Genomic DNA, 21,272 nt, shown 5'->3' on the forward strand with positions numbered 1-21,272 from the left:
AAGAAAGAGAAAGCGCGTTTGAACGCAAGGATGTGGGACAATAACCCAATCATCAACCAAGGATTAATAAATTAATCAAAACCATACAAGACTCATGCAATTTAATACAATGATGGAACCGAAAGCATGTTTCCTGGCGGTTTCTTTTCAGTCTAAGAGGCCAAACATAGCTCCCTTGGAATCCATTATCATATGAATCAACAGCTCCGAAAGAGCAAAGAGAAAAAGCAATGGAAAACATATGTTTATTAATAATAATTAATCGAACCCAGAAAGACCACAAAAGCAAACTCTTGTTTTTGTCCCAAAGGAAGAAATCCCAAGCTTTTTGTGTCGGATAAGGAACCACCCAGACCCATCTTACTAATTTGTTCTTCTGTTTTCATTCCATTCCTTGTATCCAAAATCGATCAGAATGTTTCCATTATTTCTTGAAACTAAAATATTTTCGAGCCAACATTCCTTAAAACCAATTCAACAAGCACTTTTCTCCTGGCTATACTATACTATACTATGACTTATTTCTGGCTGTATCTCAACTGAATTAAGGCAAGAACACTCCATATTAACAAAATAAAGGCTCATAAATACAAGAATATCTTACATTCTGTTCCAGTCGAGCGATCTTCATATGGCCTTCTTGGTCCAAGGCTCAGGAAGGTTGTCTCCTGCTTTCCATCTTCTAGATTCAGCAAAGTGTGATCGTAAGTTGAGATTTAGTACGAATTGGTTTCTTTCTAGCATCAAGCAACCTGCAGTGTGAGATCAAAGGGACTGAAAATGGTTGAATCAGCCACTGGTCTTATCCTGGTTGGATCTTATGTACTCTTCAATCTCATACTTGTGGTATACTGACGCTTGATTCTCTTCCCACCATTTCTCTGCTTCCCCTTCGGTGAATCTCTTCCGACTGCAACACAATTCCAAGGTCCAATGGTTGGTTGAAATTTATTTAAATTTTGAAGAAGTTGATATACACGTAATTAACCAAGGAACACCTTGCATGTTGCAAATGCAGAAACTAGTTCCTACTCAAAAAGTGCAGTAAAAAAAAAAAACTAGTAGATTTTCTTATAGTCGTGTAGACATTTCCTAAGACTTAATTCACCCCCATCAAATCCTTAATCGGTGTGTACAGAGGCATCCCCACATTGGCTTTGGGATAGAAAGAAGCCTATTTCTGAATGCATTCCGCACACAATGTATTTAAACCTCTAAGCTTTCGCCAGCGATAGCAAGACTAAGGCTTAAAGACTCTTTCCTGGCGAGTCTTTGGAAAGTGATAGGAACTTTCACTAATTACGACAATGTTCCAACAAAGAGAAGCAATTGCTCCATTCTTGTTCTTTTATCACTAGGTGACATCTTTATTTTGATGATTTGCTCCATTTTTGTTCTTTTATGATGATTTGCAAAAGGAACAAACATAAGCCAAAATCCAACCTTGATAAAATGAGCTCAAAGACGGGGGATTACCTGAATCTCACTCTCTTGAGGCCCCTCTTCCCATTTGGCAAATTTATGAATGTTATATACACACCCGGTTCATACTTCTCCACCCGATCAATCTTCGGTGTTCTAGTACCATTTTGCCTAGAATCTGTTTTTTCAGCGACTGGTTCCTCTGCAAATATAGGGCTGCCATGATTGAACTCTCCCTCACACATGGATTTGAGGGTATTAGAGAACACAATAGGGGAACTACACAGACTATCAACTTTTCTGTCTTCTAGAGGTCCAACTTCAGGAGGCAACTTTATAGCAATTAACAATCTGTTCACAGCCTTCAGGGTTGGGCTATCCGTAGGTATAGACTTGATTTGAGGCGTATGAGCACCAACTTGATCTTTTGTTTCCTTTCCACCATAAAGTTTCTCTGAGATAGTATGAAGCTGCAACCAAATATGTGTACATATGCAACAGTTAGCCCCGCACAAATATAGGCATCATATATGCTAGAGCTGCCAAAATTAACCTGTGCCAACATATTGTAAGGACCATACAATCAAACACCATTTGTAATCTCAGGTACATGTTTATGATGCATGTTCATATATGCAGAGCAGCAGATGCATGCAACATATGTATGTAATGTGCAGGTGTCAATGCATCAGAAACCACAACCGACAAAGTAGAAGTTTGGTTTTTCTGGTCTCCATTTTGTTTAACGCATATAGAAAAGGGGTGTCCCTGGTACACAAAGCTCTTTGCTTTGCAAGAGGTGGGGGAGGATCATTTTTACATGTAGTCATGCCTTGCTCTATAAAGAGACTATTTCCACAATTCAAACCCATTATGTTCCAATTACAAAGGAACAACCTTATCATTGCTATCAAGGCTTGCCTCTAGAAAGGTATCCTCAATGTACAAGGCTTTTTGCTTTGTGAGAGATAGGGAATGGTACTTTTTATACACTGCTTTACCCAGCTTTGCAAAGAGGCAATTGCCAAAACTCTTTATTTTATGCTTATAAGCAAAAAAATCAAAATTAGTCAAGGGTATCAGGAAGATATTTCGCGTTGCCTTGTATGGAGAACATGAATTATTGTATGAGTAGGGTACACATTTGTACAATTTGCAACCTTGATGTAGTTCTGAGCCATTTTAACCGACAGAGAAAACAGAATATTACCCTTGATCTTAAAATTTTTATAACCTCCTTTGCTGCTTTGGCCTTGGCAGCTTCCTCAGTTGCCAGAGACCATGTTTCTTCAATTCTTTGCTTGCATTCTTGAATCTTCTTGCTTCTTGTTTGACATAGCTTTTCAAGACTCTCAACCTAATAAGATATATGGAGCTCATTATAAAATAAGTGCCAAAAAATCTTTTTCAGCTGCAACCTTGTCAAAGTAACATATATGGTTTCACAAAACTGATCTTGATTGTAGCTCAATGGAAAAAAAAAACATGAGAACAACAAAACAATTATGTCTCGGATGCTGGTTTACACTGAAGATAGAAAGAAGGTGGGTATCATTGTCAACAATAGAAACATTTTAGTTCCCTGATTAATTAAGATAAACTTACCAAGCAAGAATATTTTAGTTAATTGTTGATTAACTCTTGCTACCTTTCTCAACACTATTTCATGGATGCATTATCAGCCCTTTTTTATTTATTCTTTTAGAAGAGAGCATCAAAATACAATACAGAGAAAGAAACCTTCAAATTCACCTTATGTTTTAGATATAAGCAAATCACTATAGCTGGACCCAATTTATCTCACATTTAGTAGAAACCAACTCTTGGCTTAGGGATAAGTTCTTTGTGTATGGTACCTCTCAAAGCTTTGATATTCAGTTTCACTTCCCAAAGATGCATAACGTCAAATGTAGTCATGACTGTCTTTGAAGCATTTCAAAACAATTATCTTTGAAGCATCTAACATATATATGCACAGGTACATAATGGAGCAATTACCTCAGCTCTTAGCTTCTGAATTTCTTTAGTTAGAATACGGTCAGACTCCAAGAAGCCTTTCTCCACATTCATGGCAGTGAAAGATGGAGAACTGGATTCCAAGGGGTTCTGTTGTGAATGGATAGGAGAAGCCAAAGATAATTGTTTCTTTGGAGCAGAAAAGTCTCTGCTTTCTCCAGGATAATCTTTAAATATTAATGGGCAAGTGACTTGCCCCCATCTGGGCAACCCACTTGAAAGCAAAGAACTGAGGCCTAAAGGCAGCTGAATTTCTGCTTTGCTTTTAGTGTTCTTCCTCTCATGGTATTCGCCATTCTCTTTAGAAGATTTTCTGGTTAAACTCATTTGACTTGGTGTAGCAGCTGGCTCTCCACTTTCCACATTCCCATCGGATAGCCCCATCTGTGTGCTTAGTAGTAGTCTTGGACTACGGTTTCCCAACTTTGGCTGCCCACCTGAGTGTGTAATCATCGTTAGGTGCTGGAAGCATGGATCACAGACTCGAAAATACTTGTTTTTAGTAGGTGCCAGAGATGCATTTATGGCTTTCTTGCTGCTACAAGCATGGCAAAATAAAAGACCACAGTTATAACAATTATGCTTCTTCCTTGTGAACCCAAAAGCTATACCACATCCTCTACAAGCTGATTGATCATTACTGGAGATGGATTTATGCAAACAAATTGCAGCTGTAAAGCTTGAACCACAAGTAATACTTTCTACCTGCCTATCTCTCAAGGCCTCCACTAGTGTCGGGCAATTCCTATCTATTGTATCACCTAATCCTAACTGTCCATTCATGCCTTTTCCCCATGTATAAACATTTCCATTTGATGCCAAGGCAGCAACATGGTAAGATCCTGATGAAATCTCCCTAATAAATTCATTTTTAAGCTTCCCCTGAACGATTGTAATCAATTTATCCTTGGCTTGTGGGTTGCCCAGTTGTCCATGTGCTGTACTTCCCATCGTATAAACCTTACCCAACTTACTAAGTGCAACAGTCAACATTCTTCCACAGGATACCTGAAGAAAATCATAATCCACAAGTTGCGCAACACATGTTGGTAAGAGCTTCCTCTCTTGATCAGCATGACCAAGCCTTCCCTTATCACCATCTCCCCATGTAAATAACTTACCACCTGGATTGTTGAATTTAAAACGATCAACCATGATTTCCACAATTGCTGCTGTATGCCATGGTCCACAGGCAACACATTTCACCCACAAACCCCTGAGAGATTCAACTTCTCTTGGTTGAGAAATACTTTGAAGATTTCCATGGCCAAGAACCCCAAAAGTCCCATCTCCATATGTAAATAACTGGCCAGAGGTGGTCACAATCGCCATGTGCCATTCACCACAAGCAACTTGTGATACATTAACACCATCCAGAGCACCAGATATTTTACGTGGTAGCCACTGAACTGGATTACTATCCTTGCCTCCTAAGTTGGCTCCATAACAATTGTCTCCCCATGTGTAAAGTTCACCAGAAAATGTCAGAGCACATGTTTGGTATTCACCACAGACAGCTGATTTCACATGAACTCCACAGAGAGACTCTACAATTGTTGGCTTTGTAAAATGCATGTTAACTTTATTACCAAGCTTTCCCCTGCTGCCGTCACCCCAGCAAAAGACTTCCCCTTGTTTGGTAACTAAGGCAGCATGCTTTGCTCCTAACGCCAAGTTTTGGACATCTAACATCATTGTAGACTCCAGAAGTTTTGGAAATAAAGCGTCAGACTGCATTTCATTATGTTTAGTAAACTTATCAAGACCACCCCCAAAACACCCTCCTACCATTCCTTCTCCCCAGATCAAGACATCCCTCAGAATATTCTTTTCCATTTCTGCTGAACCATGAGTGGGTGTGTCAAAGCCACTAAGCATATTCATTTGATTATCTGTGCCAGGATATAATGCTCTCTGCTTCTTGAGATCATCCGGATAAATATATGGAGAGTTTGGAATTACTATATCCACAACATGCTGCATACTTGACAGACTTGATTCCGAATAAAAACTATCAGAAGAACATGATAAGCCATCAGAAAAACACCTCTCTGAAATTGACTGAGTGGGACTACCAGATAAGCTGCGCACCTTTAGAATAAAAGAACACAGAATCAGACTGCTGAAAAGACTAGGTAGGTGCAATCGTATGCAGTGTGGGGAGACAGTCATATTGTGATCATATAGATTAGGAACACCAATAAAAAGGAAAAAAAAAATTGAATGAAAAAACAAAATATAAAGGAGAAAACAAATTCAGGAGGAAAATTGAGTCAGTGGGACTACCAGATAAGCTGTGCACCTTTACAATAAAAGAACACATCATCAGACTGCTGAAAAGACTAAGTAGGTGCAATCATATGCAGTGTGGGAAGACAGTCATATTGTAATCATATACATTAGGAACACCAATAAAAAAATGAGAAAACAAAATATAAAGGATAAAACAAATTCAGGAGGAAAATTACACAACCTTCAAAGAGAAAAGAGCCTGTGCATCTCATGTGTTTCCAAAAAACATCCAAAAAGAGACTCAGATTCTTGTCCTAAGCACTTGTTTGACTAGGTATTTCATTACCAGGCATCAGTTTTAGAATGCATTAACAAATTTTTGGTTTAATACTACAAGTTTTATGTCAATGAATTTCTTCAAAGAATGACCGACAATAAGGTTATCAAGCCATTTTGATCTTAATAGCACTTTGCTCCTTCCTGTATTCCACATAGAACCAAAGTGACAGCATATGTCCATGTTCCAGTTAGTTATAAAATTCAGGTAAAAGACAAGTTCACAGTTCAATCTCTCAAGTAAATTTCTGAATCTCGTTCAATCATATCCTTGTACTCCCACATAAACGGACAATCAACAGTTTAAACTATTAGTCATAATTATTCCGACATCAAACTGTTGAGGATATCTACCTGTTACACATTATTCTTGTATCAAAACTAAACTATAAGAAAACAACTGGAAATTTTGCACTAAATCGGTAGAGGAAGCAATGAAAGAACCTGAGAGAAATTGATGGTCCCCTCAGAAAGACCCAGGTTATGCTTTCTTCGCATGTAACCAGCTGGGCTATTGACACAAGATTGTGCCACTCTTCTGGTTTTTGGACCACCCAATGATTTAAAGTGTTGACATCTGGCTATCACATCTCTCAAGCCTAAGCACCACGAATCAGCCTGTGCTTTGTCCTTGCATATCTATGTAAATGACAAATAGAAACAAAAAAGAAATTTTTTATTTTCTTTGAAAGAGAAGTAATGTAGTCGCATCTTTAAGAATAATATATATATATATATAGCAAAAATCTTAGCAATTACCAGATCAAGAGAATGTTGGCCATTTGCATAGATTATTGAAAAGGACTGACTTTCTCTTTCTGGCTGAAGTTGCCTTTGAAAATTTGTCTGTAACAATCAGATGCAGCATCTATATAAATGAAAAGGCAGGATCAGGAATAAAATGTTATTGAGGACATTAAAACTGGTGTCATTGCCAATGGATAAGTTGTTCGAACTAGTGAACAAAAGCCATGGATTTCAAACCTCATTATTTCACTCACATAGGAAAGCAGTCCCCCACACATACAAGAAACAAGGAGAAAAGGCATCAGAAATCACTTTAGGCAGTAGCATTATGTCCTTACCGTCCTCTGTCCATGAATAATCTTTGTAACTGAGGTTAGTCTCAATTGTCTTTCCTCCTGACCAGAATACCAAATCAAAAATTTCTCATCCTGAAACCAGAAAGAAATCTTTATTTTCACTACATGAAGTTTCCTCAACCAAACGAAGAAGAAGAAGAAGAAGGCAAATATGTAAATCTTTATTTTCAAAAATTACAGAGAAATATGACTTGGCTTAGGTTAGCTTTTTATATCATTGAGGTGCACCCGTTCCATGCAAAACAAATCGCAAGATGAGCAGATCTACTTGTCGTATGGAACTAGTAAATGATTAATTATTTGCAAGCACATTATAATAACCCTGTCATTACCTTATAATGTACTTAAAAGGCCTTTCATGACCTCTCTACACATGAGAGGATATTACGTAAAGAAATTCTTTATCAAGGTTCAGAAATATTCAAGTCACACATTAGGAAGATTTCATTCCATTAGCCCACAATATTTCATTCTTAACAAAAGGCATAACACAATGTAGCCATCCCCCCCCCCCCCCCAAAAAAAATATATATATATATATATATAATATTTCTCTTGCAGCTGATCAGGCATTTTCTTGGATATTAGAATTAGCAATTTCTACGCAATAACTCTGTGGAAGAATAAGCATCAGAAAATATTCTGGCTTTTCTTCTTCCTTTTTAACTTTTTGGTAAGCGCCTCATAATATCTTGACTTGCATGATGAGTGATGACATGAGTCATAATTTATCATAATTCCTAATGTGGTTATAAAGCCAAAAGGTTTACCTTTGAGCAACAATGCTATCTAAATATTCAAAAAAAAAAAAATTGGAACCTCCAGGCTCCATTGCAAACAGATTTCCAAAAGACGAGTTCAAACATCAATCTTGTCACTTAAATATGGGAAGCATCAAATAAATGGTGAAGACACTGGAGAAATAGAAAAGGCATTAAGCGAGAACAAGATCCTATGTAAAGCACATCATCAATAAAGCACCCCCAGTGGGGGAAACAACTTGGATAAAATTTATAAAATAGTGCTGTTGCAATCACAGCATCTACTTAAAGTTTCCTGAGGCATGAAATGATCATCCAAATCCTGTTCTGGCATTCAATCTGAGGTAGAAAGACAGGTGGGTGATTAAAAATAAGAAACTGAACACTGACACAAAGAAAGTGCAAAGATGAAATGATGAGAATGGCAAAAGAATGGCCAATACACAAGAACCATGCAGTTCAATACTTGGAAGAGCCATGGCATTCAAAGGTATCAGAACAACAATTTCAAACATGCGCGAACATCAAAACGAAGGGCTATCAATAATGTCTTCAATCATACATTGTTGGACCAACTATTGTTTGGTCGACAATCTACATTTAAAATTAGCCAAATAGCACGTAGATCTAAATGGTATACCGTTATCACAAGACTTTAAATGTTATGAATATGACAAGTAAATGTAAACCAGAAACGGCAATGTTTTCACTGCAACAGAACAGTCAAATTAGTTGGGTACTTCCCAAATATATAAACTACTCTGGGATAAAATTTTATAAGACAATACATATCATTCTGTTATGATATTAAATAACTAGGAAGTCTGGGCGTGCGCGCGTGTGCCTTTCTCAAATTACCTACCGTGGACAACCTGAAGAATTTGGGCTTCCCTCGTCGGCCATACTTCAAAAGATGTGCACCCTTCTTCAAAGCCACAAGTGCCTGCACAATGTTCAAGTCACCTGGAGGAAACTTAAAAATAAAGAGAACCGATGGAAGCATAAATTGGAACTAAAAAATACAACAATTATCAATTTAAACTGATTTGGTTAATCATGCATAGAACTAACAACCTTATTTTAACAGAATTTGCGATACCACTATCATGTTCGGATTTCAATCAAGAAGGCAATTGCTGATAGATTCTAAATATTACCGTAAACAAACATGAAGAAAGAAAAGAAAAACAGAAGCAGAAGAAAGAGAACAAAAAAGAAGAAAGACAAAAAAAAAAAAAAAAAAAAATCAAACTGCATAGCAGACTCTTAGAATTAGGGTTTTAACAAGCAATAGGACTGGGAATGCAAACCAAATGTAAGAACACAACTGCATTTAGTTCATTAACTAAAAGCCAAGTATATAGAAGATCTACTAATGCAGAGAGAAGTTGACAATGGAGACGTATCATCACTATTATGAGGCTTTGATGGTACTCCTTAAAACTGTAAATTTATTATGTAATGAACATTAATCAATCACAGAAAGGGGAAAAAAACTACATAAAACAGAATCAACAATCTCAGCATCTGAGTGTCTTTAACAGTGTTCATTCGTTATGTCAAATTGATTCGCTTACTAATCTTAGGTCTTAACTCAATTTCCGATGGGGAAAAGAGCATTACGACTGAATTCCGATGGATAAATCAGCAAATAAAGACGATTTTTTTTTTTTTTTTGGGGGGGGGGGGGGGGGGTGTGGGGGGGGTGCATAAACCACAAAACAAAGTAATGTCAATGATCCAAACAGGAACGGCCCCTACAGTTCCAAATCCAAAAACACCACCATCCAAAATGTGTGGGTTTCCATTTTCGGCTTTGGAATTTCCTTAATCATTCCCATCCTTACCAAGCAAATAACTTTAACGGAATCATAAGAACCAGAATCACGTTGTGATACGAATCAACAAGACAAGATCGTCACTTCATAGGAATCAAAATCTAGTGAATGTATGCGCGATGAAAGAAACAGAACCCAAAACCTGCTCGACTTGTCTGTCAGAGGACACCGACGCAACGAAGTCCTCGCTCATTTTCCGGGAAATTTTACGAGAGAAAGAAAGAGAAGGGAAGAAAATGAGAGGAAAGGAAAAAGGGGGGAGACAAGAGAAGCAGAAAGGAAAAGGCTTTGGTTTCCTGGCAAGGGAACCTTAACAGAAGAATGAGAATGAGAATGCAGCAAGCAGCAAGCAGCAAGCAGTGGTGGTAGATTCTGTTTCTACTTCTTCTTCTTCCCTCTGCTTTGCGCAGAGACAGATAGATTAGATAGAGAAGAAGAAGAAGAAAAGAAGAAGAAGAAATAATTCCAAGTACACAATGCCCAAGGTCTAGAGAGAGAGAGAGAGAGAGAGGGTGTGGATGAAAGAGGCTTTATTTGATTCTCTTTCTTTCTTTCTTCTCTTGATTCTGTAGTTGAAGTAGAAGATGATGATGATGATGATAGTGATGAGTAGTCAGTCGTATTGCAAGCGGAGACAGGGAGAGAGAGGGCCGGGGGAAGGGAAGGGGAGGGGGCGAGGCAGGGCAGAGATAGGCTCTAACTCACACTGAACCCAATCGCACGTGTTCACCAATTTCTGTTTTCTTTTTTGTTTTTGGAAACATAATCTCATGCTTAATTTGATTATATATATATATATATGTATCATATCAAAGTAGAAGATCACTTTCCTAATGCAAATGGCGCTACTGCTTGCTTCAATGATGCGTAGTATTCTATTTGTGGAACTTCGCAGCTTTCAACGTCTGTATATTTAATTATAATAAATAATAATTTTTGGTTCAAAATTAAACCATAAAATACAATATAATTTTATATATAATATATGGATGGCTATATTACAATTTATAGTTTTATTATTATTCTTAATTTTTCATATTTAATTTCAAATTAAAAAAAATGCCATTTGGATAAGTGTTTGTATTTCCAAACATTTCAGAAAAATTGGAAAAATACATTCATTTCAGTCTCTTAATGCATTTTAAGAGAAGTTTACAAAAATAAAATAAAATGAAAAGGGATCCAATTCCAAATAAAAATGAAAAATGACAGTTTTTAAAAATATAAGAAACGAAAATGTGAGAAAAAACATAAATAAATAAAATATTAAGATTTTTTCATAAATATAATTTTTAATATTAAAAATTATAAAAAAATAAATATAAATTTTATTACTTATTCAAACAAATATATAAACACAAATTCTATTATTCGTGAATTATGATTTAATAATTAAAAATATATAATAAATCCAAAAAATAAAAATAATCAAATATAATATAATTTTAGAAATTTCCTTCCTCTACTTCATCATTATTCTCTTTCTCTACGTACACATATACATACATATATTTACAGAATCACACAACTATATATGTACATATATTCACAATCACAGCTATATATATATTTATAGAATATATATATATATATACATACATACATAATACATTCACAATCTATCCAAAAAAGAATTAGAAATAAGAATATATATACATATAAATGAGAAGATCGATAATCCTTGATCACTAATCGTTTGTCGAAAATGGAAAGAATATCAAAATTACAATGAGATCGAGAAGATGGAAGGATGACAATAACAGATAAAATGACGAAACAATAGAACCATGATAAGATCAAAAAGATAGAACAATAACAATAATGAATAGAACAACAAAATTAAGACGAGATTAAGAAGATAGAAGGACTATGACTATATATAAAATGTGAAACCACAATGAGATCAAGGAAATAGAAGGATGATAATGACAATGACAAAGGGAACTTAGGAGCTTTCAGCATTTCATAAAATGAAAAAAAAAAAGAATTGATTAAGGTTAAAAAAATTTAGTTAGAAATAGAAATATTAGAAATATGTTTCTAACTTGAAATGCATTTCTTATTCTGACAATCACGTATGGCTTTGTAAGACTGTTAAATTTATTGTCAACAAGCTTCATGAAGAATAATTCGTTTTCTTTATTTGATTACCTAATTTATTTATAAGTAGTTAGTGTATATGCATTTAACGATAACTCATTTATTGTATAACTAAACGTCTTGTTTTGATTTGAAATTTTTTATTTTTTTTTACTTACCCACATATTATGGACCCTATCTCTTTGTTGTTAGCCAAACACTATTCGAAGTTAATAACAATAATGTTTGAAAGAAAGAGAAGCAATACAAAATAATATGGTTTTGTGATGGAAGAAAGGGTTAGCCATTTTCCTTATGAAATTAGGTTATATTTTTTTGTTTTTTTTTTTAGATCACTTGCTATTAGTCACGCTCCACTGCTCGGCCCCATAATTCTAGCAAAAGAGATAAATCAGGGGATTCAACTGACAAGAACCAACAGAAAATCTACGATTTAATCAGATTATATTCTTCTGTTACTAGTATTTGTGTTAATATACCCTTTGCCCTTCTTTGTCCCCTTTTTAAACTTCAAACAAGAGAAAGTTGTTGATTTGACTTTATGGTTGTTTTTAGTTTTTTATTTATTTGAAAATAACCTTTGGTGCATTATTTTTATTTTTATTTATATTATTTTAGAAAAAAAATGAAATTACCAAAATGGCATTTCATGTTCATATTTTAATTTTCATTTGATTAAGTAGCCATCCATCTTTTTTCATTAACTCAACCTCTAAGTTATTCACTCTCTTCATTAATGAGAATTAATTAACAGTTTGAGGATTATTATATTATTAACAGTTGAGGATTATTGTATTAAGAGGGATTATTTCTTAAATATTTTCGCATGAATAAATTTTCAAAGATTACGGCTACATATTTTATTAATTATAATTAAATACTAGTCCTAACTTCTAAACACAAGCACCAACTTACTTTACAATAATAACTTGTTTAAATATTGGTAACATTGTGGGCTACTATGCATAGGTTTTAAGCAAAAAGCAGTGAGTTCAGATGCCACTCACTAATCAATCCTATGTTAGAGCTAGCTAGCTAGCTTTAGCAAGATACTAAGTATCAAAATAGAGATATATAGCTTGTGTTCCTCACGTGCTAACCACATCAAATTAGTTATCAATAATTAATACATAAAAGGACTGAGAAAAACATCATGCTTGGGAAGACACATGTATGTACTTTTTGAGAAAGATTAATAGTTTAAAGCAAAAGGAGAAGGATCACTAATTAAAAGGCTTACTTAAGTTGTAATAAATATTCCACTCCACATGTTAATTTGAGTTGCAACTGCTAGCTAGTAACTAGCTAGCTAGCAAGGTAGGTGGTTTTGCATAGAGTTTGCAAGTAATTATTTATATATATATAGATATAATGGTAAAGAAAGCGACATCTCTAAGACTACATTCAAACATATAATATAATTGGTGGCTGGTATATAATTAACTTGGAGAAAGTCAAAAGATGATGTTGCTAATTAAGCTAGCTAGGCACATGAAAAATAAATGAAACAAAAATTGTATCTGCTGCAGACTGGGAATATATATATATTTATATATGTGTGTGTATACACACATAATTGGGTAAAGTGAAGAAGCTGTGGCATGTGAAAGTAAATCATATTTTGCCATGAAAAGCAGGAAGATTTTCAAAATAAGATTTTCATGGGGACCCCTCATAAGTAATTGATTAAGTGATTATTGTTGGATTCTACAAGCTAGCAAGCAGCAGTCAAGTGACTGACTGGGAACACTATGGTCCCCAGAAACTCTCCTAAAGCCATGGCTTTGGACACACTTCACTGTTACTTTTGAAGTGAATGGCCTTTTTGGAGGGCACTTTTTTTCTGTGATTAATATTATACCATCTTTAGGAATATTGGGATGGGGGAGGGGGAGGGACAAACATGAGGTTAATTTAAGCCTTTTTCTTAATGCCTGCACTTGACAGGGTCATCAAAATTTCTCCACACATCCATCCAAATTTTTTATCAAAACCAAGAATTCACATGGAACTGGAATTATTATTATATATATAAAGTGGTCAACATTAAACAGTCATCAAATGGGCACAATCATAAGTAGAGATGGCAACTCCTGGTCACTTTCTTTCTGATAGGGTGGTCCTCTGACTGGGGGGAGTTGAATGAATCTTCATATATATAGAGTGAGCGTCTGAGAGTCGCTTTCAATTTCAAAAATCATTTTTTTTTTGTTTACCAGTTATTAAAGTTGATATTTTATTTTCTTCATATATAGCATATATATAGAGAGAGAGAGATCATTAATAAATTTCTGTAAATTTTACACAGAAAAATCTGCAAAAATAATATGAAAATGGTAATTTTTTATGCATGATTATATACAAAACAATCTTGATAAATATTTTACCGACAGTTTTGAACTGTATATTACGGCCTTCATTGCATGTTTGAGTGGTCACTGGTCACTGATGATGGTCAGTGTGTGAACAGTTTCATTGGACTAGCTACACCGGACCATGTGAATTACAGGCATCCATATTTTAAGCTCTCACTAGCTACCGAGGATTCAATATTTGGGAGATCACCATTATTGCAAACACCAAGTTTTTCATGACATGGCGGGTAGCCCAAGTGACATAAAAAGTACTGTTAGAGATGTTCTTCCAGAAGATGTCAGTTAGATAGGAGACTTTTCTTGGGAGTAATTATGTTATTTTAAATTTAAGATTTAACAAGTTAATTTCCCCTTGTATAAAATGTATTTGTTAAGCAAAACCATATGTGTGTGTGACTGTTATATATTAGAATTAATAGGTCAATGTATTCATTGTCTCCCCCTCTGTCCCCATACGGTTATCTTTTGATAAAACACTAAATATATTAAATAATGTGGTTGGTTTGGTTATAATTAATTATCTGTATGTTTGAAAACAAAAATATATATATATTATTATCCTAAATGACTAGTAATTATAAAAATATTGTTTCGAATATTTTGTATAACTTTTTTTTATAAAAATTTTGTACGAATAATTATATATCATTTTTGTGACAAAAAATGAACTATGAGTAGTCGCCAAATGTTGAAATACACGGTGGGAATCGCTTACATTTGTTGTCTGTGGACACTGCCAAATAACAAGCCTTTGTGGGAGAACATGGGGATACACTAAGTGACTTCTCATGTCTCATTGTCCATATGGGGCTTCCTTTCATGGTTCGGGGCATCAATTTTGAATTTTAAGAAGAAGAAAGTTGAATATTTATAACATGTTCAATTTCTGAGTTAAATAATAATTAATCTCCAATGCTTGATCAGATAAGTCCTAGCTAAAGATGATCTGATGAATGACAATTTCACTGCAGTGCAGAGAATTAAAATACTTTCTTAATCAATCATGGAATGTGTGAGAAAGCATATATATATATAACCCTAAGGAAGAAGACACAAGAGTATTTATTTTATCTCTTTTTTGTTTTTAAAAAGTACTTAATTGTAGTGTTTTAAGTGAATAAACATATTAATTGATCAGTTTATGAATATGATTTGGCACTTCCTTCATCCATGGTATGTTTTCATCTCTTAGTTGTCGCTTTCTATATATATAGTTCTTTCTTATCTTATATGTGGTCCGATCCCAGAATTTCTTTATGTTTCTTTAGTGATTTTTGACAATGTAAATCTGGTCCTCCTTTCTTTATATGTGTTGTTACGTTTAGTCTTAATTCCTTGAATAGCAACTACTAATAATAATACATAATTAATGCTTGATGTAACCGATAAATAAGAAAGATAACACAATCTATAACTTAACAACAAAAATTGCCCAGCAAGAAATTAAAGAAGAAAAAGAAAAGCTCTTCCTTAGTTATAAAGATTAAATTTTTATTCAAGGACTCGATGAAAAATGTACTAATTAAAATGGGTTTTTCATATCAGAAATTAAAATATAAATAGCAATCAAGTAGTGGTCAAAAATATAATTCAACTATAACCCATTATTTTATATACATTGATCATTTGGATTCAGACCATGAAGAACTAGTTCCAACCAACATGGATCTCTTTGTTCACACTATTCAAAGATTATAATTAAAGATAAAGCATGCTTCTCTATGATTATATATATAGGGGATGTATAATATATATTATTTAAGGATTAGGTGGTAGCTAGAGTGATTAATAATGCAGAAATTTTCACAGATCTTTGCTCTTTATCAGTTGTTTCTCTCTTGAGTAATTCAATCATCTTTTGGAGGACATGAAATAATTTCAAAAAATTGCTACAAAACCACCATTATTGACCTAGCTAGCTATACCAACTCATGGACCCTTATCTAATGCTACATTAATTAGTTATCATTTTCCAAAGGTTCATTGCACATAATCCATATTGCTAGTCCTTGTTGATAAGAACTAATCTTGAAGCTTAGAAGACAACTCATATTTTCACACTAACTCAAAATCTTTGTTCTTTGCTTTCAAAAGCTTCTAGTTGTGATTATATTCCAAGAGACACAGCTATGGGCTATCGCCATCTTCCTTCAAACTAAAGGAACATATTTCCCAGAATGTTTAAGATAAGAATCCATTCTCTGACTACTTGGAAGCAAAAGATGGGCATGTTTGTCTGCCTGGCTTACGTGCTTGATGCTTCTAAACATTATTTTGTTTTTGGAACCAAAAACTAGCTAGTCATGAAAATGCTTTTGAGTAAGTGGAGCTAGTTTTCAAATTAAAAGCAAAACACAGGATCTTAGTATTAAAAAAAAAAAAAGGAGTAGAAGAAGCAACGGAGCCCCAAAACCCCCCGCCGGGTGGTGGGAACCTAGGGCCCAAGCTCCATTGAAGCACATAGTAGCCAAACAAACAGCCAGCTGCCAAACTAGACCAAAGCAAAGCACAAATCCAAAAGATCGAGGAGATAGGTAAATTTCATTTAGATATCTTATGATAAAAATAAACCACATCAACTGTATGTAAAATGACACAAAGCATTGACACTTGGCTAAAGATGAATTGAGTAACATTGGGGCCATATGTATGGGTGACCCCCTCTGTGGAGAGAACAAAGGCTAGGTGTTATATGTGAGAAAGGCCAACCATATTAAAGCTTTGTGGGGCAGTTTGAATTAGATGAAGAAGGGATTGTCACAAATGTATGGGCAATATGGACATGAGGCATGTCCTTGAACACTTCCAAAGAAACATATAGGTCTTTTTCTGCGCAGAGAGCTATACAATGTCCACATGCTATTGGAAGATGCTACAAAACATTGGATGGGTCCTAATTGACAAAGGCTAGGAGACTTGCTATAAAGTTGCCTCACCAACCACCATTATCCCCTCTCTATCTTATGATATATATATTGATCAGCAGTATTCCACCACCATATATATATATATATATATATTCGAATCTTGAATTAGGTCCTTGCCACCATTTGTACGTGACAATAATGAAAACCCTTGTGGAAGAGATTTGATTCTCTAATATTTTAGGGCACTTGCCCCCAATGTGTCAAACCTATGCCCATTTGTCAAAATAAATAAATAAGTAAATAAATTACATATACACTCTATATCATGGTTTGTCTTATTTTAAAAAAATATTCTTACACTTTAAAACTAGCCAAGAAGTTCTTGGGATTTTATTTTTTTTCACGGACCCTTTCATTAATTTTAAGAGTTGACATTGTCTATTACAAACTAAAACGAGTTAGTTTTGCATCTTGTAACATTAACTAAATTATTTCATCAAAAATTAAATTTAAATAAAATAAAAATATAAAAGAAAATAATCGTTCTCATTGGTACTAGAATTCAAAAGGAAGAGAGAAGGAGAAGATGATGATGATGATGATAATAATGATGAAAAGCTCATTGTCAATTGTTCTTTGTCCTTTGATTGGACTCAGAAGGGCTTGATCTTCTTATTGTTTATCATTTTTTCACATTTAATTTGGGGGTATTTCTTTGTTGTTCATCATTCTTCTTTGATTTGGGCTCGATCTCTTTATTAGTTTTAGATAAAATCTTTGAAGTACAGGAAATGTATTTGAAAATGGTCAAATGGCAAGGAACATGTATGTAATTTACCCCAAATAAATAAAGAAAGAAAAAGAAAAAAAAAGTTCACATTTATGCCATCTAACTCTGTTCAAGAGATAAATGTAGAAAAAATAATATTGAAAGAGAAATTTGAATATTGAGATTAAATTGTTACATCGAGAAGCCGTATCAAATTTAAAAGGAGTTGTCTTTTTTAAATGTTTTCTGGCAAAAGATAAACAAGAAAATCTTGGAATGAGAAAAGAAGGTGCAAGTCCTGTACCATCATTTAAAACGACTCTCGTCTGAGATTGGTAATGCATCTTGGGCTTGAAACCAAGTGGGCCCCAAGATAATACAAAAATGAGAATTTGTTTATTGATGTTTAAGCATTTATAATGAGCAGTAGCACCATGCAAAAAACAGAGAAGCCCTATGCAACTTACAAAGAGCTCTATTTCATCATGAATGTTTTGTGGTGAAAAATTAAAAATTTAAAAAAAAAATAAAAAACAAAAAATTTCTTTTAAGACTTCCTCCAGAAGAGAGAAAGCAATTAAGCATGAATTCATGAGTGGCCCATACGCCCCCCCCCCCCCCCCCCCCCCCCCCAAGGGTAGTTAAAATGGTTAATCAGTGTATGCTTCCAAATAAAAAAAATAAAATTTTTTAACTTTTTAACATTTTGAAAAAACAAAAGGAAAAAGGTAAAGGAAGAGAAAAGAAAGCACCACTACATATTGGAAACAGACCTGCGGCGGTCCTCCAACCTTCCCTACTTCCCTTCCCTTCCCTTGTAATTAAATCCTTGTGTTGTTTTGACTTTTGCCAAACAAATGGATTTCTTTTACACGTCTGCAGTTTTCTTCCATCTTTTATTTGGTTTAAACTTTTTGGAGTGGAATTTCTTCCCTCAATGGATAATGGGTGACAAATTACTGTTGGGATAGAGATCTTGATCTTATCTATCATCATAATACAACACAAGGACAGCACAACAGTCAAAAAGAAATTGACACAGTTTCCACTCCACAAGGATGGATCAAGGAAAATGGCTATTTTCCCACTTATTCTCTCTCTAGACAGAGAGACAAGACCTGAAAGAAAAAGATACGTATGAGAGAGAATCAGCAGCAGTAGGTAGTAGGTACTAGGTAGAAGGCATTTAGAACAAGTTGAGCTTGAAGCCGCCCGCCCTTATTCAATGCCGTGCATCTTCCTCATCATGATGACAAACTCATGGACCTTTTCTGGGTCAGGGAGAAGCTTGGAAACGCTCTCTCTTTGGGCACACCTTTCCATCCAAGCAGAGAATTTAGTGCAGTGATCCTCAAGCTTAAAGCTCCCAAATTTCTCATACACATAGAACCAGGAGGTGAGTGGGATGAGTATTATGTCAACAAACCCAAAGCTTTCTCCACCAAAGTAGTCCTGCTCTCCCAAAGCTCCCTCAAGCTGCTTCACGATCTCTATGAAGCTCTTCTTTGCCACCTCTAGCTCCTCTCCTTTGCTCCTCCAAATTGCGTTGCCCCCATCAAACACCTGTGTCATAATAGTCCAAATGCTCATGCATATTAACTAATAAAAAACAACTTCTACATCAGTAACAAGAAGCAATATGAACCCAATTAATGATGCCTTTTTGTTAAGTGTGAAACAACTGTAGAAGCAACTATAAAAGATATCGAAACTCAACCTTCTTGTCAATGAAGTCAGCCCAGAACCTGGCTTGGGCACGCCCATATGGGCAGGATGGCAGCAATGGCGGAGAAGGCCAGGCGTCGTCAATGTAGCTGACAATGTTGGTGGACTCAAGCACTGGCTTGTCATTGTGGAAGAACACTGGCACTTTCTGGTAAATGGGATTTGTTTTGAGCAGCAGCTCGCTCTTTCCCCCGAACAAATCCTCCTCCCTCGCTTCATAAGCCACACCTTTCTCAGTCAATGCAATCTTGGTCCTTAGACAGAATGGGCTAACCCAGAAATCCAGAAGAAGCACCTCTTTGTTTGTCGACATCTTTTCTGCTATGATCTGTCTTTCTTCTCTTCTCTTATGGGCGATGATCATAGGAGCAACACGAAAGGGATTTATAGAGAGAGAGAACCAAACTTGGATTTGCAATTCCAAAGTAAGCTTATTGGTTGCTCCTCCAAAGAAGCTTTGGTTTTGTCATTCCTTAAGTCTTTATGCCGGTGCCTAATATGTTGGCAGCAAGCAACTGGAGGATTGAAGCCTGATGCCGGCTGCACATTGAAATCATAGGTATCTCTGTTAAACCTACAAATCACTGAAACGAAAAAACATGATCAAACTATTGGGTAATTTTTCAATCTCCATGTCTTGCAGTACATATAATACATTACTCAATTTACTATTCTACAAATCTAGGAAAAAGAAAAAAGGAAATTACGATTAAAATAAGAAGGCAACAATCAACTGCGCTGCACTAGTAATTCAACCCATTTCTTTGCAGGCTTATCCCCATACCCCAAATCTAGTAATATTAACACTACAAGAGAAAAGATCAAGCACTGGCCAAAAACGGTGAAATAACAGACAGTTCGTCCCAATGACAGAATATTATATGCAGCGTCTTATTTTGAAGTAATAAATAACAAAATATACAAGGAACAAAAGAAGTCAACTAAAATTCTAGTGCAAAACATGACAAAAATTAGTTACTTCAGCAATGATGTAATTCATCAAAATCCCTATGGAATCCGGGCATTGTCTGTCAATGGTAGCGCCACGTAACAACCGTCCTTATCATTTTGTCCTCCGGATGCATATAGATTAACAAGAAAAAACATTAACAGGGCAGGCCATCTGGTAAAGAGCTCTCTAGGCATATTGGTTAGCCACTTTCAGACCAAGAGGTCTACCCATTTGAGCTTCCATTTAATTGACTTTTTAAGAAGAAGAAACAGAGGATTAAATCGAGCAGAAGTTCACATGTAGGAGAAAGAGATGAAGCAATGGGCGATTGGACTATAGTTCTATGTACAATTATATGTAGAGTGATATATTTCTTATGCCTGCAACCGAAATGATAGGGTGCGGTATGTGAAACTGTACTTGTCAAATGATACTTGGTTTCAGAACTCTGAAATAAAGTCTTCAGGTCCAAGTTGTTCACCACCCAAGTGAAAGGGATTTCCAAAAGTTCAGTCCCTTGAATGCGGACAAGCTTCATTTCAGCATTATCTGACAGATTGCAGTGCCCCAAATGTCCATCCAATATTTCTTCTGCTACCCCATTTGCAGTTCGACCACTGATTTCAACTAGTGTTTTTATCTTCTGAAGGTAATCTCTCTTCAACCCATCTTCTGCTATGATCATTTCCCACTTGTTTCGTACTTTTATGCAAAGAAAACACTGGCAGAAGTTTTTTACTGCATCAGGTGAAGAATTTCCCTGCAGTTCAAAGACA

At 35.2% G+C, this 21,272-nt stretch overlaps 2 protein-coding genes across 5 annotated transcripts; both read right to left on the reverse strand.

The window, feature by feature from the left end:
- Nucleotides 1-360: 360 nt before the first annotated feature.
- LOC127804717 (PH, RCC1 and FYVE domains-containing protein 1) lies at nt 361-10,426 on the reverse strand. 4 transcript variants are annotated; one of them, XM_052341668.1, is made up of 9 exons: nt 9,851-10,423; nt 8,733-8,813; nt 7,092-7,181; nt 6,766-6,852; nt 6,451-6,645; nt 3,421-5,529; nt 2,633-2,779; nt 1,477-1,892; nt 361-910 (listed from the first exon to the last, which is right to left on the reverse strand). In XM_052341668.1, exons 1-9 carry the CDS (start codon nt 9,899-9,901, stop codon nt 790-792), a joined length of 3,297 nt encoding a protein of 1,098 aa, XP_052197628.1. In that variant the 5' UTR covers nt 9,902-10,423; the 3' UTR covers nt 361-789. The 4 variants fall into 4 exon arrangements, with proteins under 4 accessions (XP_052197628.1, XP_052197630.1, XP_052197631.1 ...); XM_052341670.1 differs by having other exon boundaries at nt 6,766-6,874; nt 8,733-8,833; nt 9,851-10,422; XM_052341671.1 differs by lacking the exon at nt 9,851-10,423 and adding an exon at nt 9,718-9,839 and having other exon boundaries at nt 6,766-6,874.
- An 8,342-nt stretch (nt 10,427-18,768) lies between these two features.
- LOC127803446 (probable glutathione S-transferase parC) lies at nt 18,769-19,914 on the reverse strand. Its single transcript, XM_052339671.1, has 2 exons — nt 19,537-19,914; nt 18,769-19,382 (listed from the first exon to the last, which is right to left on the reverse strand). Exons 1-2 carry the CDS (start codon nt 19,906-19,908, stop codon nt 19,038-19,040), a joined length of 717 nt encoding a protein of 238 aa, XP_052195631.1. The 5' UTR covers nt 19,909-19,914; the 3' UTR covers nt 18,769-19,037.
- Between the last annotated feature and the right edge of the window lie 1,358 nt (nt 19,915-21,272).

The sequence above is a fragment of the Diospyros lotus genome, chromosome 6 (assembly GCF_014633365.1).
Source record: "Diospyros lotus cultivar Yz01 chromosome 6, ASM1463336v1, whole genome shotgun sequence".
In the NCBI taxonomy this organism is placed as follows: domain Eukaryota; kingdom Viridiplantae; phylum Streptophyta; class Magnoliopsida; order Ericales; family Ebenaceae; genus Diospyros; species Diospyros lotus.